The sequence below is a fragment of the Terrapene carolina genome, unplaced genomic scaffold, assembly GCF_002925995.2.
Source record: "Terrapene carolina triunguis isolate 2854851 unplaced genomic scaffold, T_m_triunguis-2.0 Scaffold33723, whole genome shotgun sequence".
NCBI classification, from domain to species: Eukaryota; Metazoa; Chordata; order Testudines; family Emydidae; genus Terrapene; species Terrapene triunguis.
In genome coordinates, this window is record NW_020698074.1 from 5,354,943 (window position 1) to 5,374,214 (window position 19,272).

General features: G+C 41.7%; 1 protein-coding gene across 1 annotated transcript in view; it reads right to left on the bottom strand.

Annotated features, from left to right (window-relative positions):
- The window catches only part of LOC112111148 (probable C-mannosyltransferase DPY19L1), a 100,995-nt gene that overhangs the window by 41,032 nt on the left and 40,691 nt on the right, over positions 1-19,272 (bottom strand). Inside the window, exons 11-14 of the mRNA XM_026663520.1 lie at positions 15,505-15,582; positions 8,818-8,904; positions 7,172-7,231; positions 4,432-4,512 (exon numbers count right to left, since the gene is read on the bottom strand). Coding sequence (XP_026519305.1) covers positions 4,432-4,512; positions 7,172-7,231; positions 8,818-8,904; positions 15,505-15,582 — 306 coding nt within the window. The remainder of the gene's footprint in view (positions 1-4,431; positions 4,513-7,171; positions 7,232-8,817; positions 8,905-15,504; positions 15,583-19,272) is intronic.

Below are 19,272 nucleotides of genomic sequence, written 5' to 3' on the forward strand. Positions count from 1 at the left end.
GGGGGAAGTGTGTGTGTGTGGGGGGGCTAGATACACAACATTCTTTAAACTTAAAAGCCAAAAACACCCCCTGATAAAAACAAAACATCAACTAAGGAACAAGTTGCAGGAGTAAAAAGAGAATGCAGGCAGAAGACCAGCAACAGAGTGGGATCTATCCAGTTTATTGCACCCAATGCAGCATGTATGATTACCTGCCCTATGGGCAGATGGCGTATGTGTGCATTCAGTGCAAGGAGCACCTGGCCCTCGGAGACCTTGTATGGACTTTGGAGACCAGGGTGGCTGAACTAGAGGAGACAAGGGACTCCGAGATACATAGATGAGACTTTTTGGGACACCGTAGAATGGTCCCACCCCCAGTCTGACAGCCTCTGTGCTGTTGAAGAGGATGAAAGCCGCAGGGAACGAAAACATCCAACTAGAGCAGAGGGAAAACGATCCCATAGTTGGGACCCTCCTTCCAGATGATGTTGCGGTACCTTCTCGCACTGAGGATACCTCTCTGGGGGAGGAAACTCCAGTTATTAGGAAGAGACATGTAATAGTTATGGGAGATTCGATCATTAGAAACATAGTTAACTGGGTTTGCGATGACCGGGAGACCCGCATGGTGACTTGCCTGCCTGGTGCAAAGGTTGCAGATCTCTCGAGACATCTAGATAGACTTATGTGTAGTGCTGTGGTCGTGGTACATGTAGGGTACCAATGACATAGGGAAGGATAGGAGAGAGGTCCTGGAGGCCAAATTTAGGCTACTAGGTAAGAGATTGAAGTCCAGGACCTCCATGGTAGCATTCTCTGAAATGCTTCCAGTTCTATGCACAGGGCCAGTTAGACAAGTAGAACTGCAGGGTCTCAATGCGTGGATGAGACGATGGTGTAGGGAGGAGGGGTTTAGATTTATTAGGAATTGGGGAAACTTTTGGGAAAGGGGGAGCCTATACAGGAAGGATGGGCTCCACCTAAACCAAAATGGATCGAGATTGCTGGCACTTAAAATTAAAAAGGTCATAGAGCAGTTTTTAAAATAAGGGCTGGGGGAAAGCCAAAAGGTGCGGAGGAGCACGTGGCTCAGACAGAGACATCCCTTAGGGGAGGATCTATTATTGGAGATTGTCTATGTCCTAGTAAAGAGGACAGGATGGAAGATAATAAAATACGGGTAGGATCTGATGAGAAACAATCAAATGAAAAAGAGTCCCATTCAATTACATCATGTAATGGCAGACAGCTAAAAAGTGACAAGTTTTTAAAGTGCTTATATACAAATGCTATAAGTCTAAATAATAAGGTAGGTGAACTAGAGTTCCTCGTATTAAATGAGGATATTGATATAATAGGCATCACAGAAACTTGGTGGAATGAGGAGAATAAATGGGACACATTAATACCAGGGTACAAAATATATCGGAAGGACAGAACAGGCCATGCTGGTGGGGGAGTGGCACTATATATGAAAGGAAGCGTAGAATCAAATGAAATAAAAATCTTAAATGAACCAAACTGAACCATAGAATCTCTATGGATAGTAATTCCATGCTCTAATAATAAGAATATAGCTGTAGGGATATATTACCGACCACCTGACCAGGAGGTTGATAGTGACTGCGGAATGCTCAGGAAGATTAGAGAGGCTATAAAAATAAAAAAACTCAATAATAATGGGGGATTTCAACTATCCCCATATTGACTGGGTACATGTCACCTCAGGACGGGATGCAGAAATAAAGCTTCTTGACACCTTAAATGACTGCTTCTTGGAGCAGCTAGTCCTAGAATCCACAAGAGGAGAGGTAATTCTTGATTTAGTCCTAAGTGCAGCACAGGATCTGGTCCAAGAGGTGAACATAGCTGGACCGCTTGGTAATAGTGACCATAATGTAATTAAATTTAACATCCCCCCCTGTGGTGGGGAAAACACCACAGCAGCCCAACACTGTAGCATTTAATTTCAGAAAGGGTGACTACATAAAAATGAGGAAACTAGCTCAACAGAAATTAAAAGGTGCAGTGCCAAAAGTGCAATCCCTGCAAGCAGCAAGGAAACTTTTTAAAAGACAACATAACAGAGACTCAACTTAAATGTATACGCCAAATTAAAGAACACAGTAAGAGAACAAAAAAAGTGCCTCCATCGTTAAACAATGAAGTAAAAGAAGCAGTGAGACACAAAAAGGCGTCATTTAAAAAGTGGAAGTTAAATCCTAGTGAGGAAAATAGAGAGGAGCATAAACTCTGGCAAATGAAGTGTAAAAATATAATTAGGAAGGCCAAAAAAGAATCTGAAGAACAGTCAGCCTGTCAAGGCTGTATCCCCACTTTGAACTTTAGGGTACAAATGTAGGGGCCTGCATGAAAACTTCTAAGCTTATCTACCAGCTTAGCTCTGGTCCGCTGCCACCATCTCAAGAATTCCCTCCCTGGGAAGCCTTGAGAAACCTTTCACCAATTCCCTGGTGAATACAGATCCAAACTCCTTGGATCTTAAACAAGGAGAAATTGACCCTTCCCCCCTCCTTCCTTTCACCAACTCCTGGTGAATACAGATCCAAACCCCCCTTGGATCTTAAAACAAGGAGAAATCAATCAGGTTCTTAAAAAAGAAGGCTTTTAATTAAAGAAAAAGGTAAAAATCATCTCTGTAAAATCAGTATGGAAAATAACTTTACAGGGTAATCAAACTTAAAGAGCTCAGAGGACCCCCCTCTGTCTTAGGTTCAAAGTACAGCAAACAAAGATAAACACTCTGGTAAAAGGTACATTACAAGTTGAGAAAACAAAGTAAATCTAAGACGCCTTGCCTGGCTTTTTACTTACAAGTTTGAAATAGGAGAGACTTGTTTAGAAAGATGGGGAGAACCTGGATTGATGTCTGGTCCCTCTCAGTCCCCAGAGCGAACCACCCCTTAAACAAAGGGCACACACACAAACCTTTCCCCCCCCCCCAAGATTTGAAAGTATCTTGTCCCCTTATTGGTCCTTTGGGTCAGGTGTCAGCTAGGTTACCCGAGCTTCTTAACCCTTTACAGGTGAAAGGATTTTGGAGTCTCTGGCCAGGAGGGATTCCATAGCACTGTACACAGGAGAGCAGCCACCCTTCCCTTTATAGTTATGACACAGCCAAAGACTCAAAAAGCAATAGCAAAAAATTTTTTGAGTACATCAGAATCAGGAAGCCTGCTAAACAACCAGTGGGGCCACTGGATGATCGAGATGCTAGAGGAGCACTCAAGGACAATAAGACCATCGCAGAGAAACTAAATGAATTCTTTGCATTGGTCTTCACGGCTGAGGATGTGAGGGACATTCCCAAACATGAGCCATTCTTTTTAGGTGACAAATCTGAGGCACTGTCGCAGAATGAGGTGTCATTAGAAGAGGTTTTGGAACAAATTGATAAACTAAGCTGGTATTCACCCAAGAGTTCTGAAGGAACTCAAATGTGAAATTGCAGAACTACTAACTGTGGTTTGTAACCATAATTTAAATCAGCTTCTGTACCAAATGCCTGGAGAATAGCTATGGAAATCATAAAACCCTGGAGTGATAATTCCTCTCCCACTTCTGTGCAAGTAATCCTAGAAATCTCATGGCAATACAATACCAAATATATGATATAATAAAGGATAATAAAGCCAAAATAGAAATGTTAAGAAAATTTGTAAGGGCTTTGGGACACAATTATCTTCAAAAATAATGTTGAAGTTTTGGTTAAGATGTAGATAAATCTTACTATCGCCTCTCTTTGTATTGTTAATTTATTCTAGCTCTGGATGACATTTGCCAATTTGTTACTTGTTGGTTATTTTAATGTACTGTTTTATTACAGCATCGTTCGCTTTTCCTTCCTCAATGCTTCTGATCAAAATATGCCAAATAGATAAAACAAATGCTTAGATTCCATTTTCATGTAAAACCTCTTAGTGATAAAGTAGGAGTGCAGAACAATGTAATCTAAATGTAGAATTTATAAATTCAGTTTTTCCCATGGTTTCCCATAAAGCATGAATAGGTATTTTAAAAAGAAGTCACTATTTTTTAAAAAAACTCCGAAGACAGTTTTTACTAAGTTGTTTGCCATCTGTCAAAGTTTTACTTAGCAAATGCATAGTTCTACAACAATGGTGGTCAGTTAAGAGCTAAACAAAGTTTCACTTTTCCATGCTAACTCAATTTCTTGGAACATTACATTGGCTCACCAAAAAGTAACAGCATTCATTTATTGGCTTGGTTTAACGTTTAAGTCCATTTCATTTAGGAAGAAAGGAAAATGGAATAATAAATTAGCAATCATTTTAAGTATTGTGCAATTTAAATATTTTCTCAGAGAAGAAAAAAACATTTAAAGGATTAAATAAGATATGAAGCAACATAACGGTCTAAAATAAAACCTTTAACAATGCCTAACATTAAAAAAGCAGAACTTACATCATCAGCTACTCCAAATATTAGAGAAGTCAAATATTTCAAGGTGACTGTTCCAAATAACCAAGCAAATCCTTCAATGGCCTACAAAATAAAGGAAACATTCAGACTGAAGGAGGAGAACAGAAGAAAAAAAGCATACTGGAGTTGTGCAGTTAGTGGAAAAAGTTCTCTTGTGTGTTAGGAAAGTGTCAAGAATAAAGCAACAGACAATCACAAGAAGTGTGATTTGTAACTCAAAGTACACTCCAATAATTAGAGAACACAGTAGTAATGTTAAATCTTTTCCTTTTGAAACTGAAAGATCTAGTACTGCTTTATGCACATTGCTCCAAGCACTACAGTTAAGACTCCCTCTTCTCTCCTAGTGCATTCAAACAATATCACAGCAAGAGTGCAGTCAGCAGAAATGAGATTTCCAGAATCTTATTTTTAGCTACTTTTTATAAAAACATTAACATAATGGTTAACAGTGTAAGTATTAAAAGAGAATGAATGATATACAAGCTAATGGAAAACAGCAGAATTGAGGCAGACTAGTTACAAGTTGAGGCATACATATTGTAATTTTAAAAATTGATATACATCCCATTTTGTTCATCTTTCCTGAAATAGTTGTTAATCTAATTTTTTAAAATTATTTCTTGTTAACTACCTTTCTAGAGATAGTATTTCTTTTTTCAACCAAAAGGATGAAATACATTTGTGACACTGCATCCCATATTCTTCATAGAGATATTATGATGATATGATTATGACAATCATAATGTATTTTACACAAGATAGGTCATGTGAGATATCATTGGAATGGTTATTATTTACTGAATATGATTATCCTACTTATATGCAAGTATCATTTTTGTATCTGAAATTAGGAATATTGACTATATATCTGTGTTATAAATGTGTTTACACCTAGGGAACGCCCACTAGGCAAAAGATACTCAGTCTAGATGGCTGGCTGGGAAGGGCCCATTCAGATTGATGGGCCATTAGAAAAAAACAATAGGCCTTAGAAGAGGTTAATCTCCCATGGGAGGCCTTCCTGAGGACGCTGTAAACAGCCTCTGACTCATGGCTGCTAGGACCCTACAGGGTCATGTGACCAAGTCACCTGGTACTGGACTCCATCTTGGGAATACCAGTGTTTTTCCACTGACTGGCGTGGGAACAATGCTTGGAGACAAAGGGTACCCGCCATATGCAAAAGCTATTTAAAGCAGGGGGTGACATCGAGGTTCTTCACTGACTCCCCACCCAAAGACGACTCTTGAAAACACTGGAGGAACAAGGACTGAACTGGGGGAAAGTGCTGGACCCAGGCTGAAGGAATTTTTAACTTGTGAAAGAAACACCTGGGGTTTTTAAGCTGCAAGCAAGTGCAGCTGGCCCCTTAAGAATCTCCGCAATCTGCTGGAAACATCATTTAGGATGAAAATTTGCTACTCATATCCAACCTCTTTAGTATATTAAGCTTAGATTGCATTTTTGTTTATTTGCTAGGTAACCTGCTTTGATCTGTTTGCTATTCCTTATAATCACTTAAAATCTATCTTTTGTAGTCAATAAATTTGTTTTTGATTTATCACAAACCAGTATGTGGGAGTCATAACTTGGGGCAAAAAGCTGTTGCATATTTCCTCTCCACACAGAGAAGGGGCGAATTTCATGAGCTTACACTCTACAGATCTCTGTGCAGCGCAAGACAGTATAATTTTGGGTTTACATTCCAGAAGGGGATGGGCACTTGAGCAGCTGAGCAGTTCCTTAGCTGTATCCTCCCGATGCAGAGCTGATCACAGCCATCTGTATGTACTGCAGCTGGGTGTGTCGCTACCTGTATGTGTGCTGAAGCCTGGGAGAGGGTTTGGCAGGCTGGTCACAGCTGTACAGTGTAAAGGGTGCCCAGATGGTGGGTCGGGGGGCTCAATGGTACCCCAGTTCCAGGTGGCACCCTGGGGGAAACCCATCACAACATTCATTGGCTGCAGTTATAAGAAATTAAACAGATTTGTTTAATTTTCACAAATTGGGACATTTTTCTAGCCTCAGAGTAACAGGAATTTACATCTGTTATTTTTTAATCTAACCAGCATCCTTTAAAATTAGGATTAAGATATGAAAATGATCCCCTATAGCATGGTATCCCCTCCAGAATTTTACTGTGTTTATTTTGTTTTGCAACTCTGTTGGGAGCCAATATTTAATCATACTTTTCCACTGGTATTCTCTCCATGATGGTGAACTTGTACTATTATCATATTCTTTCAATCCTCAGGAGAAATTTGCTGTTTAGATCTGTTTCTCAAACTCTGTTCACTTTGTCAATATTGCCCTGAAGTTCTAAAGTAAGAGTGCATACAATTTGCTTTTTTAAATCAGATATTGAATTATTTTTCAATTTCCTTCCATAGTTCTGTCTTGGAGACAAATCTAGTTTAAGCGGTCCAATTCTTAGGATTTTGTAAATATTGTAACTAATTAGAAAATTCCTGTATTTTTAACTTCTATTAACTCTTATAGTGTGAAAGCTTTTAGTTCAATTTTGTCAAATTACTTATCCATTTTATTCCTTTTTGTGTCAGTTTTCCTTATGGGATATTAGTCAATTTTGAAATATTGATATTCAAAATATTACTTCAAACTATCAGTTCTCACATATTCACTGCATAAAAATACATGGATAATTTCCTGATTTGGCTGACCAATAAGTGGTAGTTCTTTTCTGATAATCAATCCTTACCCATAAACTGACTTCTCTTCTACCCATTTTCAGCAATTTTGGACTCCATTCAAGAATACCCTAAAATAATAATTAAAAATTAATGCACCTATTTTATAATATTTCCAATCATATTCCAGTAACGCAAAAAAACAAGGTATTTTTTTCTATAGAGCTTGACATGTCACCACATGAACATCCTTAAAAAGTACAGTTCAAACCCGTGTAACCTGTCAACCACATGACTGAATATCATAAGAACTGATACTCTGATATTGCAGTTTCCATACACTGAATTAGAACCACTCTTCTCTCTGCCAGGCGAGAATCTATTTTACATAGTTTCTGAAAAAACATCAAAGGCAATACAAGCACAGAAAGCTTGGCTATTTTCACCAGCAACAAGAAACTTCAAAGTGAGGAATAATTACTAATTACAGCATAAAAAATTTACACAAAGAATCTCCAAGGGAAGATGAGGTAGAATGACAGAAAAACATTACTAAACACAGAATCACTAAGTTTCCCTGCATTTTGTTACTAAGTTACAATTTGTTATTAAGTTCTAAATTTTCCTCTTGTATGCCCTCTTCACCATCTTATAATAGCAAGAACCCTTACCATCAGTGGATGTCAAGAGCAATAAAAATCAGAAATGAGGCATTAACTGAAGAGCTGTAAGAAGCCTACTCTACACCAGACTAATGGCCACATGACATTGAGACTTCATTACAAATGGTCAAACAGAAAGGTTTTTTTGTAACTAGGGACATTTTAGCTTCTAGCTAACGAAGGAGCCAGGAGCATGGCTCAGCATCCCTATAGTATAGTTATGTTATTTCTCAGAAAAGATCTAAGAGACAAAAAGTTAAAATAAAAAGACTGAGACATTGGGCTACCCTCCATGCTTCCAGGATGGAACATCAAGAGAGACTGAGGTGGAAATAGGCTCTCTTTAGTGTCCTTCTACTAGCCTTGATTGATAATTCTTTTGTCTTCTTCCTTCCTGGAGTAAGTACATGATTTGCTTAGGTAAGTTTTTTCTGTAAAAAACAGGGATGAGGAAGATATCGGATGACAAACCTTTAATGGTTTTAATAATGCTTGGAATGTGGTCCTGAGTGAGTGGACTTTCCAAGACTGTTTTCATATCGACTTATAATTTCTGATTATTGTTGCTTCTATTAGTGGTCATTCTGTTCTGTACTATTTGCAGTTTTGGAAAAAGTATCCGTTTTAAGATTATTATTTTTTTAATACTGCTTAAGCTTCAAACAGAAACTTATTTAAGCCACAACTTTCATTTTAAAGTCCAATCAGTTAATCACGTATAGCTTGTGTGTCGGATGTTCCACAAAATTTGCCAGCATATAAACAACTTTTAGTACACTGTAAAACATGATTGTTTTAGCCTTACACCTGAAAAAGTGTAAGTCAATGTTCAGTTTCTCTCATGTCAAAGCTTTGACATGTCAACATTTTATTGACTTTACTAACACTTCCCCATTCCCCAAACATCTCCAAGACTAACCTTATCAATCTCATGGAAGTATACTATTTTCTAACTATTCAGAAAAGTTACAATTCTCCATTTAATGTGCCAATCCATAGCTAATAGTGCAGAAATACATTCCTAAGCATCTGAAATGAATTCTTCCAAAACTTACCCAGATAACTGCTAAAGAGGCAGCATAATATGATGTCAATAACATTGAGTTGCCAAACATCAAAATGAAACACAGTGCAAGAGATGCCTGAAATAAGAAAATACAAAACATCTCCGAATATCTAAACCATCAAGTAATTCTCTCAAATACAACATATAGTATAAATAAAATAATTGATAACTGACAGCAATACCATGGTTTTCTTTAAATATATAAATATCTACATACTATGCAGCAACTCTCTAAGCTAGAGACCCAGCTTATAGAATTTTATTGAGAAAGGTTAGTAATAAAGATTTAAAATGATGGCAATGTAGCAAATGTGAACTACTGTGATGATGATGTAAGTAACAGACTAAAAGATTTAATAACAGAATATATTTCAACCCCTAATGATATTCTTTTTTCATTTTTTAAAACGCTATTCCTGATGTTTTATTCATTCTTTCAAGTTATTTTACTTGGTCACTTATATATGCTGATAGTCAGACTCTCAGAATCCTGTGGACAAAGTAGTAAAGAAATTTTGAGGAGGAAAAAAAGGGAGAGGTTACTCACTTTGTCCAATAACTGGAGTTCTTTGTGATGCGTGTCCCTTTGGGTACTCCACTTCAGATGCCCATGTACCCTGTACCTTTGATCACAGATTTTTGGTAGCAATGCCTGTTCGGCCTGCACATGTGCACTACACATGCTATGCCCTGAACAGAGGCTGTATAGGACCGTACGGGGAACCACCCTCAGTTCCTTCTCTACTGAAAAGTATCACAAAGAAAACTCCAAAGCAAAGGGGAAGGAGGGCAGGTAGTGGAGCACCCAAAGAGGGACACATCTTGAACTCCAGTTTCTGCACAAAGTGAGTAACCGCTCTTTCTTTGAGTAGTGTCCCTGTGGGTGCTCCACTTCAAGTGACTCCTTAGCTCAAGGAGACAGGAGGTTTAGAACAGAGTCCAGAGCTCAAGAGAGAACTGCATTGTCTACTGCAGCATCTGATCTAGCAGCATGAACCAAAGCATAATGGCTGGAAAAAGTATGCACTGAACTCCATGTTGCAGCTTTGCAGATCTCTCAGCAACTGGAACATTCTTGAGTAGGGCTACAGACATAGACTGCAATCAAATAGAACATGCAATCACTTGCAGGGGAGTTTGAGCATCAGCCAAACCATTATATGCAATAATCCAAAGAGACACTCTGGATGTGAGATAGTGTATTCCCTAGACCAGTGTTTCCCAAACTTGGGACGCCGCAGGTCCGGCCGATTGTGGCTCCCACTGGCCGCGGTTCACTGCTCCAGGCCAATGGGAGCTGCTGGATGGGGCAGGTAAACAAACTGGCCCAGCCCGCCAGGGGCTTTCCCTACACAAGCGGCGTCCCAAGTTTGGGAAACACTGCCCTTGACCTATCCTCAATAGAAACAAAAAGTCATGGGGACTTCTTGAATGTTCTGGTTCTGTTCAAGTAAAAGGCCAGTACCCTCTCAACATCTAGCGTATGGAAGATAGCTTCCTGCGTAGAATAATGCAGTTTAGGAAAGAAAACTAGAAAGTGAACTGTCTGGTTAATATGAAACAGAAGAAACCTCGGGTAAAAATTTTGCAGGGAGTTGTAATTATACCTTCGCCTTGGAGAACATAGTCAATGGAGGACCTGGCATTAGAGCCCCAATCTCTCCAACCCTTCATGCAGAAGCAAAGGTCACCAAAAAGACTGTCTTCATGGACAAATGTAACAGAGCACGTAGCTAGTGGCTCAAAAGGCTGTTTCATAGGATGGTTAAAAACAAGGTTGAAATCCCAAAGCAGAGTAGGATCACTAATCTGTGGGAAAAGGTTTGTAAGACTAAGAACCTCACTGTGGTCAGATGTGTGAAAATTGACAAACCGCCTAATGGTGAGTGGGAAGCTGTTATTGATTCTAAGTGAACCTTGATGGAATTCAGAGACCTGGTGTTTTCAATTCCAATAGGTAATCCAAGATTGTGGAAAGATATGACTGGACAGGTGAAAGATAACAGAGGTTACACTAAAGATAACATCTTCTCCATTTCTGGAGGTAAGTGTGTCTTGTAGATTTCTCCCTGCTATTTAACAGCACATGTTGTACTCCCGATGAACAGGATGCCTCTAATCCTGAGAGCCACTGAGGAGCCATGCTTGGCGTTGCAGAATGTTCAGATTGGGATGAAGTGTTTGATCCACATCCTGAGACAGTCAAGAATTGATGGGGAGCTGCCACAGAGGGCAGAAGGTGAGTCTGAAGAGGTAAGGAAACAAAACTTGTCTTGGCCAAGTTGATATAATCAAAATGACCCCCTGGCTTGGCTGTGCTTGATCTTGTTGAGAACCTTTAAAAGCAATGGAATTGGTGGAGACCCATAGAGAAAGACCCTTTGTCCATGTAATGAGAAAATCCTCAATCTCTAGGAGATACCTGAGTCCTCCTCTAGAACAGAATTTTCTGCATTCCATATTGCCTGCAGTGGCAAAAGTTTCCAAAGCTAAGACTATTTTGTTGGAGACTTGAGAGTCCAATTCTCATTCTCAATTTAGGGGAAAATTCCTCACTGACAGGAATGGCTCCTCAAAAGGAAAGGCTCCTTTTAAAACCCATGTAGCCCATTATCCCATATTCAAGAAAAAAATTTGGACTCCTCAGAACGAGAAAAAAAAAATTTTTTTGGAGGGGAGAAAGAAAATGAGAACAACAGTTCCAATAACTATAAAGTACTAAACTACATACTATATAATAACTCTAAATAGAAAACAGGCACACACTAAATTCCAATTCTGGCCGAAGGCAGTTGAGAAGGAACCAAGCATGCTGGAACAATTTTTATAGTGGGGGTGCTGCTGATGGAATGTATTTGGTGTTTATTACTACTTCAAACAGGGGGTGTGGCAGCACCCCTAATTCCAGCACCACTAGAAGGAACTGAAGGCTGTTTGCCCACATAGCTCTATATAGCTTGGGTATGGGGCAGGAGTATGTGTAGGGCGCATGAGCAGGCCAGACAGGCAACACTACCAAAAATCTCTGATCAAAGGCATAGGGTGAATGTGCATCTGAATTGAAGCACCCAGAGGGACACTCAAAGAACAACTTCATATTTCTGCCAGACAGAAAGCTATAAATTTCAAATAAATAACACTATCAAAACTGGTAAACCAAAAATTTGATGCAGCATTTTCTTTGGTCATAGGCATACTTAACCATATCAGAGTTTTCTCCACTATTTTTTTATACAGTTGTAGCTGCCAACTATGCTGTTCTGGCAAGAATTATTCTGGATTTTAGAAAAATTTATGGATTCACAGGCCCAGCCAATGTCTCAGAAGCTATAGCAGCTGATATTGAATAGGGGATGTGCTTCCAGAATCCATTAGAAGGACAGAATCCATGAGGAGACTGACTCCTTAAGAATCACTGTGAGAGACCATAATCAGCAAGGGAAAAATCCGTAAGAATAAATTAAAATCCACTGGATGATGTAACAAAGTAAACCTTTAAAGCCATAGAAGGGATAGGGGAGGCACTATAACACATTGGAATGGGGATAAGTGGAAGATGGCGATTGAGAATCAATTGCTGGGAAGAGAGAAAAGAATTCAAGATGAGGTGTGTAAGAGAAGGACAGAAAGAACCAATGGGGGAAAGATAATCATAAGCCTATATTAAGTTGTTTCTTCTAGTAGGTGAGCTATAGATCTTTGGATTCTCAATAATCTCCTCCTAACCAGAATATTGTTCAAGAATGCATAATAGGGCATTTCTTAAGTCCTAATGACTGCACCGCACTTAAAGCAAATGTTGGCTGGGCTTGCCGAGGGAGGGCAGCTGTGCTTTATGGCTGGAGGGGAGGGGGAGTGAGGTTAGAGACTTCTGCAAAAGGTGAACAGTGATCAGTTTTGCGGCCCTGACTCACCCCCCAGGAATGTGAAGTTGGAAGGTGCAAGCCCTGGCGTGGGAAGCCCCTTTTTTCCATGCAGCAGGCAAGACAGCACCCACCCTCCCTCCCCTAGTGGAGGCAAATATCAGGTTGGGTTAGGACCTGCTGTGGGCATTGTGCTAGTCACTCCTTTTTAAGGGGGGCTGGGAAGGAATTTTTCCCGCACCACCAGATTGGCTTCAGTGGAGCGAGGTTTTTTTGCCTTCCCCACAAGTGGGTGTCAGGGATGACCTTTTCTGGTAAGAAGAAAAGGTGGTAGGGTATATGTCGCAACTTATTTTGTAAGTGTGGGGTGGATGTCCAGTGCAGGTACTCCATAGGGAAGACATCCAGTGACCAGATAAATGGTCTGGTAAAGTACTCATAAGGGAGGTGACCGGTAAAGGAACAGAAAGGGGGAGGAGGGTTGGGGACTCCTATGATTGGTACGGCAGGGAGCCAACTCCTCTTCCCCTGGTCTGATAGCCACCTTAACCCTCCTATGAGGGGGGTGGATAGTAAGGTCTAAGCCATGTGTTGGCTGGAGGGACCTGGATGGAAAATGAAGGGGGGCTGGTGGAAGCCCCAGGTAATGATTTGAATAAATATGGATTTGCCTGCACTGTTCACTTTATCTGCCTGGTAGTCCCAGACCGCTATATAATAAAGTTGAGGCCTGATTAAAATCCATAACAAGTGTCTCCTGTCCTTCTTTTGATATACCCAGACAATGAAGTGTATTACAGCTATTAGACTCTTCAGGAAGAGCCTGAACACCATGGAAAAATCCAGAAAGTAATGTAGTATCAATGTTTCTCAAAATACACAAATACAGAAACCTGTAAATGCATGACCAGTATCCACGGGCGCCAGGTTTCTATAATTTTTGGTGGTGCCCAGAACACGTCCAAGCAGAGCCGTCCTGTCCATAGAATGGACTGGGGCAACCGCCCGAGACCCCACGCTTTGGGGGGCCCTGCGCTTCAGGGGGACGCAGGGTCCAGGGCAGCCTGGGAGGTTAGTGGGAGGCCTGGCAGTGAGTGACCTGGCATCTGGAGCAAATATAAGAACTAATAAATTAAACTTGCAGGTAATTTACTTATATGCTTTGGAACCACCAGGAAGTGGTCAGGAAAGAGCGAAGGACTATCACCTCCTACCTTCATGTTTCTCTCAAGCTAAAACATCCTGAAATTTTGCTCAGGACTAATTTAATCATAAAATATTTTCTCATTTCTTATTTTGAAGTATGTACCAGAACATTTTTGGGGCTGTCATATGGATACATCATCTTCATGAGCAGGGCTGGATTGACTCTCCTGTGAGCCTGGGGCTATTAGATTCTCTGGGGCCCCTGTATACAAGTCTTTTTCCTAATTTAAAACAAAATGATCACAATTATGGCATTGAGGGTATTAACGCTATACTAAACTTGCCTTTTAATTAGCAAAGCCATTCTATGGATACATGTCAGTCTTAAAACATGTAGAATATTGTTAAGTTAATTCAAAATAGCCTACTTCTTATCTTAGAACAGCTGTTATATTAGTTTCTTTCTGGGAGGGATTTTGGGTGCAGGAGGGGGCTCCAGGCTGGGGCAGAGTTTTGGGGTGCAGGAGAGGATGAGGGGTGCGGGCTCTGGGAGGGAGTTTGGTGCAGGAGGGGATTCTGATCTGGGGCAGGGGGTTGGGGTTCAGGAGGGAGTGCGCGGTCTGGGAGGGAGTTGGGATGCAGGAGGGGGTGTGAGGTGCAGGCTCCAGCTGGGAGGCGCTTACCACAGGCGGCTCCAGGCCGGCAGCGCAGCAGGGCTCAGGCAGGCTGCCTGCCTGCCATACCCCATGCTGCTCCTGGAAGCGGCCGGCTGCGGGCACATCTCTGCATGCCCCTGGGGGCGACAGTGTGTCTCCGTGCGCTGTACGCACCTGCCAGCGCCACCCCTGCCAATGGAAGCTACGGGGACAGTGCTGGGGGCAGAGGCAGTGCGCAGAGCCTCCTCCCCACCCTGCCGCCAGGGGCTGCAGAGATGTGCCAGCAGCTGGCCGCTTCCGGGAGCAGCGTGGGGCCAAGGCATTCAGGCAGCCTGCCTGAGCCCTGCTGCGTCACAGGACATTTAGTGGCCCGGAGATCACGATCGACTGGCAGAGGCTCCAGGATCAACCAGTCGATGGCAATCGGCAGGTTGGTGACCACTGAATTGTATATAATTATGGATTTATTTTTGCGGGGGCCCCTTAGTCAGAGGCCCTGGGCTGCAGCCCCTAAAGCTCCATGTTAGTCCGGCCCTGTTCATGAGCTGTTCCAATTAACAGCTTTGAACTGGCCATGATATTGTAGCAGAAGTGAACGTAGCTCTTTCATTAAATTTTAATTTAGGATATTAAAATACTTGGTTTACATTTACATATTTGTCTAAATCATAAAAAGATTTATTTATTAGCAAGACATTTGGAAAATATCTACTTCTACGACAGATGAAAATGTTGGTCTACCAAGTTTGACAGTATTCTTTTAAAACCAGTACATTTTTCTTTTTTTTCCAATACACAATTAGTAAAGGCAGATAATAGTGTTCTATTTTAAAAAGTCATTTTTGTGCATCTCAAGATCTGTGTATGGACAGGGTTCTATTCCTTTTTTCCCTTCACTCTTAGTCTTACAGTAACTCTTTACACTCACTACACAACTAATCAAAATATCTAAAACTAGATTCTCTTCACTAGCTAGTTTGACTAGTTTATTTTTTTAAAAGGAAGTATTACCATATGTGCACAAAGTATCTTCTGTAACTTGAGAGAGTCAATGTAACCCACAACATACAAAGCAAATAACGAGGCTATCTGGAATTAAAAAGAGAAGATTAAACTAATTGAAAATGATACATTCATACAGCATAAATACATTATTCAGCAATAACCCACAAGCATCTGTAGCTCCTTTTAATGGCTAAAGGCTTATGAATTTTTGCAATGGCTTATTTTGAAAGAAGGTGGAGCTGTGTATAACACCCAAAAAATATAAAATAACATTTAAACATTTCAAGAATAAGATTTAAAATAAAAGAAGTTGCTTTACTCATGTTAATGACCCCCACTTGTATTAATAATTTGCTCTTAGATAGTACCTCCCATTTTCAGATAAAAGAGCATTCATTATTATTAGTCTAAAAATCAGGAAATATTATCTCCACTTTACTGATGAGGAAAATGAGGCATAGAAATTAAGTGACTGCCCAAGGTCATGCATGACGTTTATGGTGATGCTAGGAACCAAATTCAGCTCTCCAAAGTTCCAGTACACTGTGTTAACCAGCAGAGCACCCCTGCTGCCTCTGCCTTGATTTTCTGAAAAATGAGGGTCATTTTATCAAACATTTTTAAAATAAACATGTTTCTGTAGTTTACATTTTTGGTGGCCACCTGCAACTAATTTTCTTCTTTGTGGTTAGGAGACCATCCACCCCTGCCCAGATTGTTTTGTTCAAAAGCAACACCTGCTACTTCAAAATACAGCGGCCCAAAGTAGATGGGAGAGAAGAAGAGAAGCTCCTGTATTCCAGGCACCTTGGGTTGACAAGGAGAGGAAAGAGAGAAGGGCATCCTTGCGCCTCAAAAATACAAAAAAAGCTGAGGACACAAATACTTGTGGGGGAGAGCCTCGGGAATAATTCTGCCAATTATTTCTCCACATTATCCTTTTATCCAGTTATTCATTCATGTCCTAGTTTTTAATTTAAGAGTCATGGGTGTTTTGCACCCTAGCTCAGGATAGCAGATGCTTAGGAAGGTATGAGTGCTTTTTCTATGCCTCTCATTCTAACCCCAACTTCTTCAGGATGATATTTAACGCAGCAGCTTGTTTTCTGCAGACCCAAATAGGGAGCAAGACTTCTGCTTCCAAAAGGGACAATTACCTGAAGAGTCCAGAATGCATTAAAAGTCACACAGTTTAAAACAAAAAACCTGACATGGGTTAGTAATTAATTCACCATGTCCCCATATTTATTGATTTATTTTTAAGAATGAGGTCAGTGATTGCAGCAACCCTTTGAATCAGGTAATCAGAGCACTTGCGCTTAGAAGCTACACATAAAGAGTAATTTTTCAGTGGGGAAGCTAGATATGATAACCAATGCTTTGTGTTGTGAAATCTAAGCCCTTACCTTTTCCTAATCTACCTTCTATTGACTGAAAAATTCCTAAAAGCCCGGATTACAGAACTTTTTTTAAAATCTCTGCTAATTAGCACTTCTGGGCTTACATTTTTCTCTAATTCAAATGCATAAAGATGAGTATGTGCTGCCTAGAGATATATTTAACAGACTCTTTTAAACTACATTATATGTTCCTGAGGGAAGTCTGTGCCACTGCATATGCACAGAATTCATCCCCCCCAAAGATTTCTTTGCTTCCCCGCAGAAAATGACGGGGAGGCAAAGGGAAGCCACAAGAACGGTCACATGCCAGCATGGTTTCCAGTGCCCAGAGCAGCTGGCAGAGAGGTAAATCTCCGAAGGGGTCGGGGTGGGGACACCCATGGGCATAGTTTGGGGGCATAGCCCCCTCAGATGCAAGGCATGGGGGTATGCGGGGTCACATGCCACTGCCCCCACCCCCCATTTCTGTGAGCATATAGCTGCCCAGATGAAGAAGGGTTCCACTACGGCTAGCTAACTCTGCAGCTGGATGCCATCTCCTGAGTCGTAGTGCCGTCGGGCTCCCCTTCTGCATGCTGGGAGCCATCTTGTTTTCTGCACAATGGTGAGTGCCCACAGTGGGACAGGGCAAGAGGGGTGGGTTGGGGCAGGAGAAATGGGAGAAAGGGGGTGGAAATAGGCAGTGGGGAAGGAAGGAGGATGGAGGAGTGGTGGGAGAGGAAGGGGAAAGGGATAGGACATGGGGGGGGGAAGGGATAGGACATGGGGGGGGGAAGGGGGAGCCTGTCATGCAGCATTCCCTCAGCAGCAGCACTGGAGCTCCCCCATTAAGCAGGCCCATCAAACCCCCATCCCATCAAGCCCCACCCCTCCTGCACCTGGACCACCCTGATGAGCCCCCCCACATCTGGACTCCCACCCCAACGAGCCCCACTCCCCCAGCACCCAGACCCCCTTGCTGAGCCCCCACACCTAAACCACCCCTGCCAAGCACAATCCCACCACACCCAGATGGCCCCTGCTGAGCCCCAACCACCTTCACCTGGATCCCCTGCAGAGTCCCACTGCCCCTGCACCCGAAACCCCCCAACAAGCTCCTGTGCATCCAGATCCCCCATTGAGCCACCTACACCCAGACTGCCCCACACAGAACTCTCTCACCCCACACCTGGGTCCCCCCACACTAAGCCCCGCCACACTTGTATCCTGGCGGGCTGAGCCAGCCTGCCCACCCCTGGAGTGCCTGGCGCAGAGGGGCAGGACCCTGGGGTCTTTCTGGGACAGTCCTGGCCCTTGCGCTGTGTCAAGGTCAGGTGCACCCTCACCACCGAGTCCCTGTCCTGAGGGGAGGAAGGGAGGGCTCCAGGGTGATAGGCCACTGCCTGGATGGATGTGGGAGGTGCTCCCCACTGCCATGTTGGAGCCTCCACATTTATTTCTTGACAAATAAAATTTGCAGAGTTCTAAAATATATTGTGCACAGAATTTTTATTTTTTTGGCATAAAATTCTCTCTGGAGTACTTAAATCAGATGAGCTCTTTGCTGCTCTCAGACAGTAATTACTGTACCTGGTAGCAATAGGTACACCAAAAGTCAACACTATCCATGTAAAATTCATGCTGGAATATTATATGTTAAACATAAAAAAAAATTCCAAGATATTTTAAAATAGTTCCCTATTTGTATTAATCACCTTAGTTTATTAACATAGATTCTAGGACTGGAAGGGACCTCGAGAGGTCATCGAGTCCAGTCCCCTGCCCGCATGGCAGGACCAAATATTGTCTAGACCATCCCTGATAGACATTTATCTAACCTACTCTTAAATATCTCCAGAGATGGAGATTCCACAACCTCCCTAGGCAATTTATTCCAGTGTTTAACCACCCTGACAGTTAGGAACTTTTTCCTAATGTCCAACCTAGACCTCCCTTGCTGCAGTTTAAGCCCATTGCTTCTTGTTCTATCCTCAGAGGCTAAGGTGAACAAGTTTTCTCCCTCCTCCTTATGACACCCTTTTAGATACCTGAAAACTGCTATCATGTCCCCTCTCAGTCTTCTCTTTTCCAAACTAAACAAACCCAATTCTTTCAGCCTGGCTTCATAGGTCATGTTCTCAAGACCTTTAATCATTCTTGTTGCTCTTCTCTGGACCCTTTCCAATTTCTCCACATCTTTCTTGAAATGCGGTGCCCAGAACTGGACACAATACTCCAGCTGAGGCCTAACCAGAGCAGAGTAGAGCGGAAGAATGACTTCTCGTGTCTTGCTCACAACACACCTGTTAATACATCCCAGAATCACGTTTGCTTTTTTTGCAACAGCATCACACTGTTGACTCATATTTAGCTTGTGGTCCACTATAACCCCTAG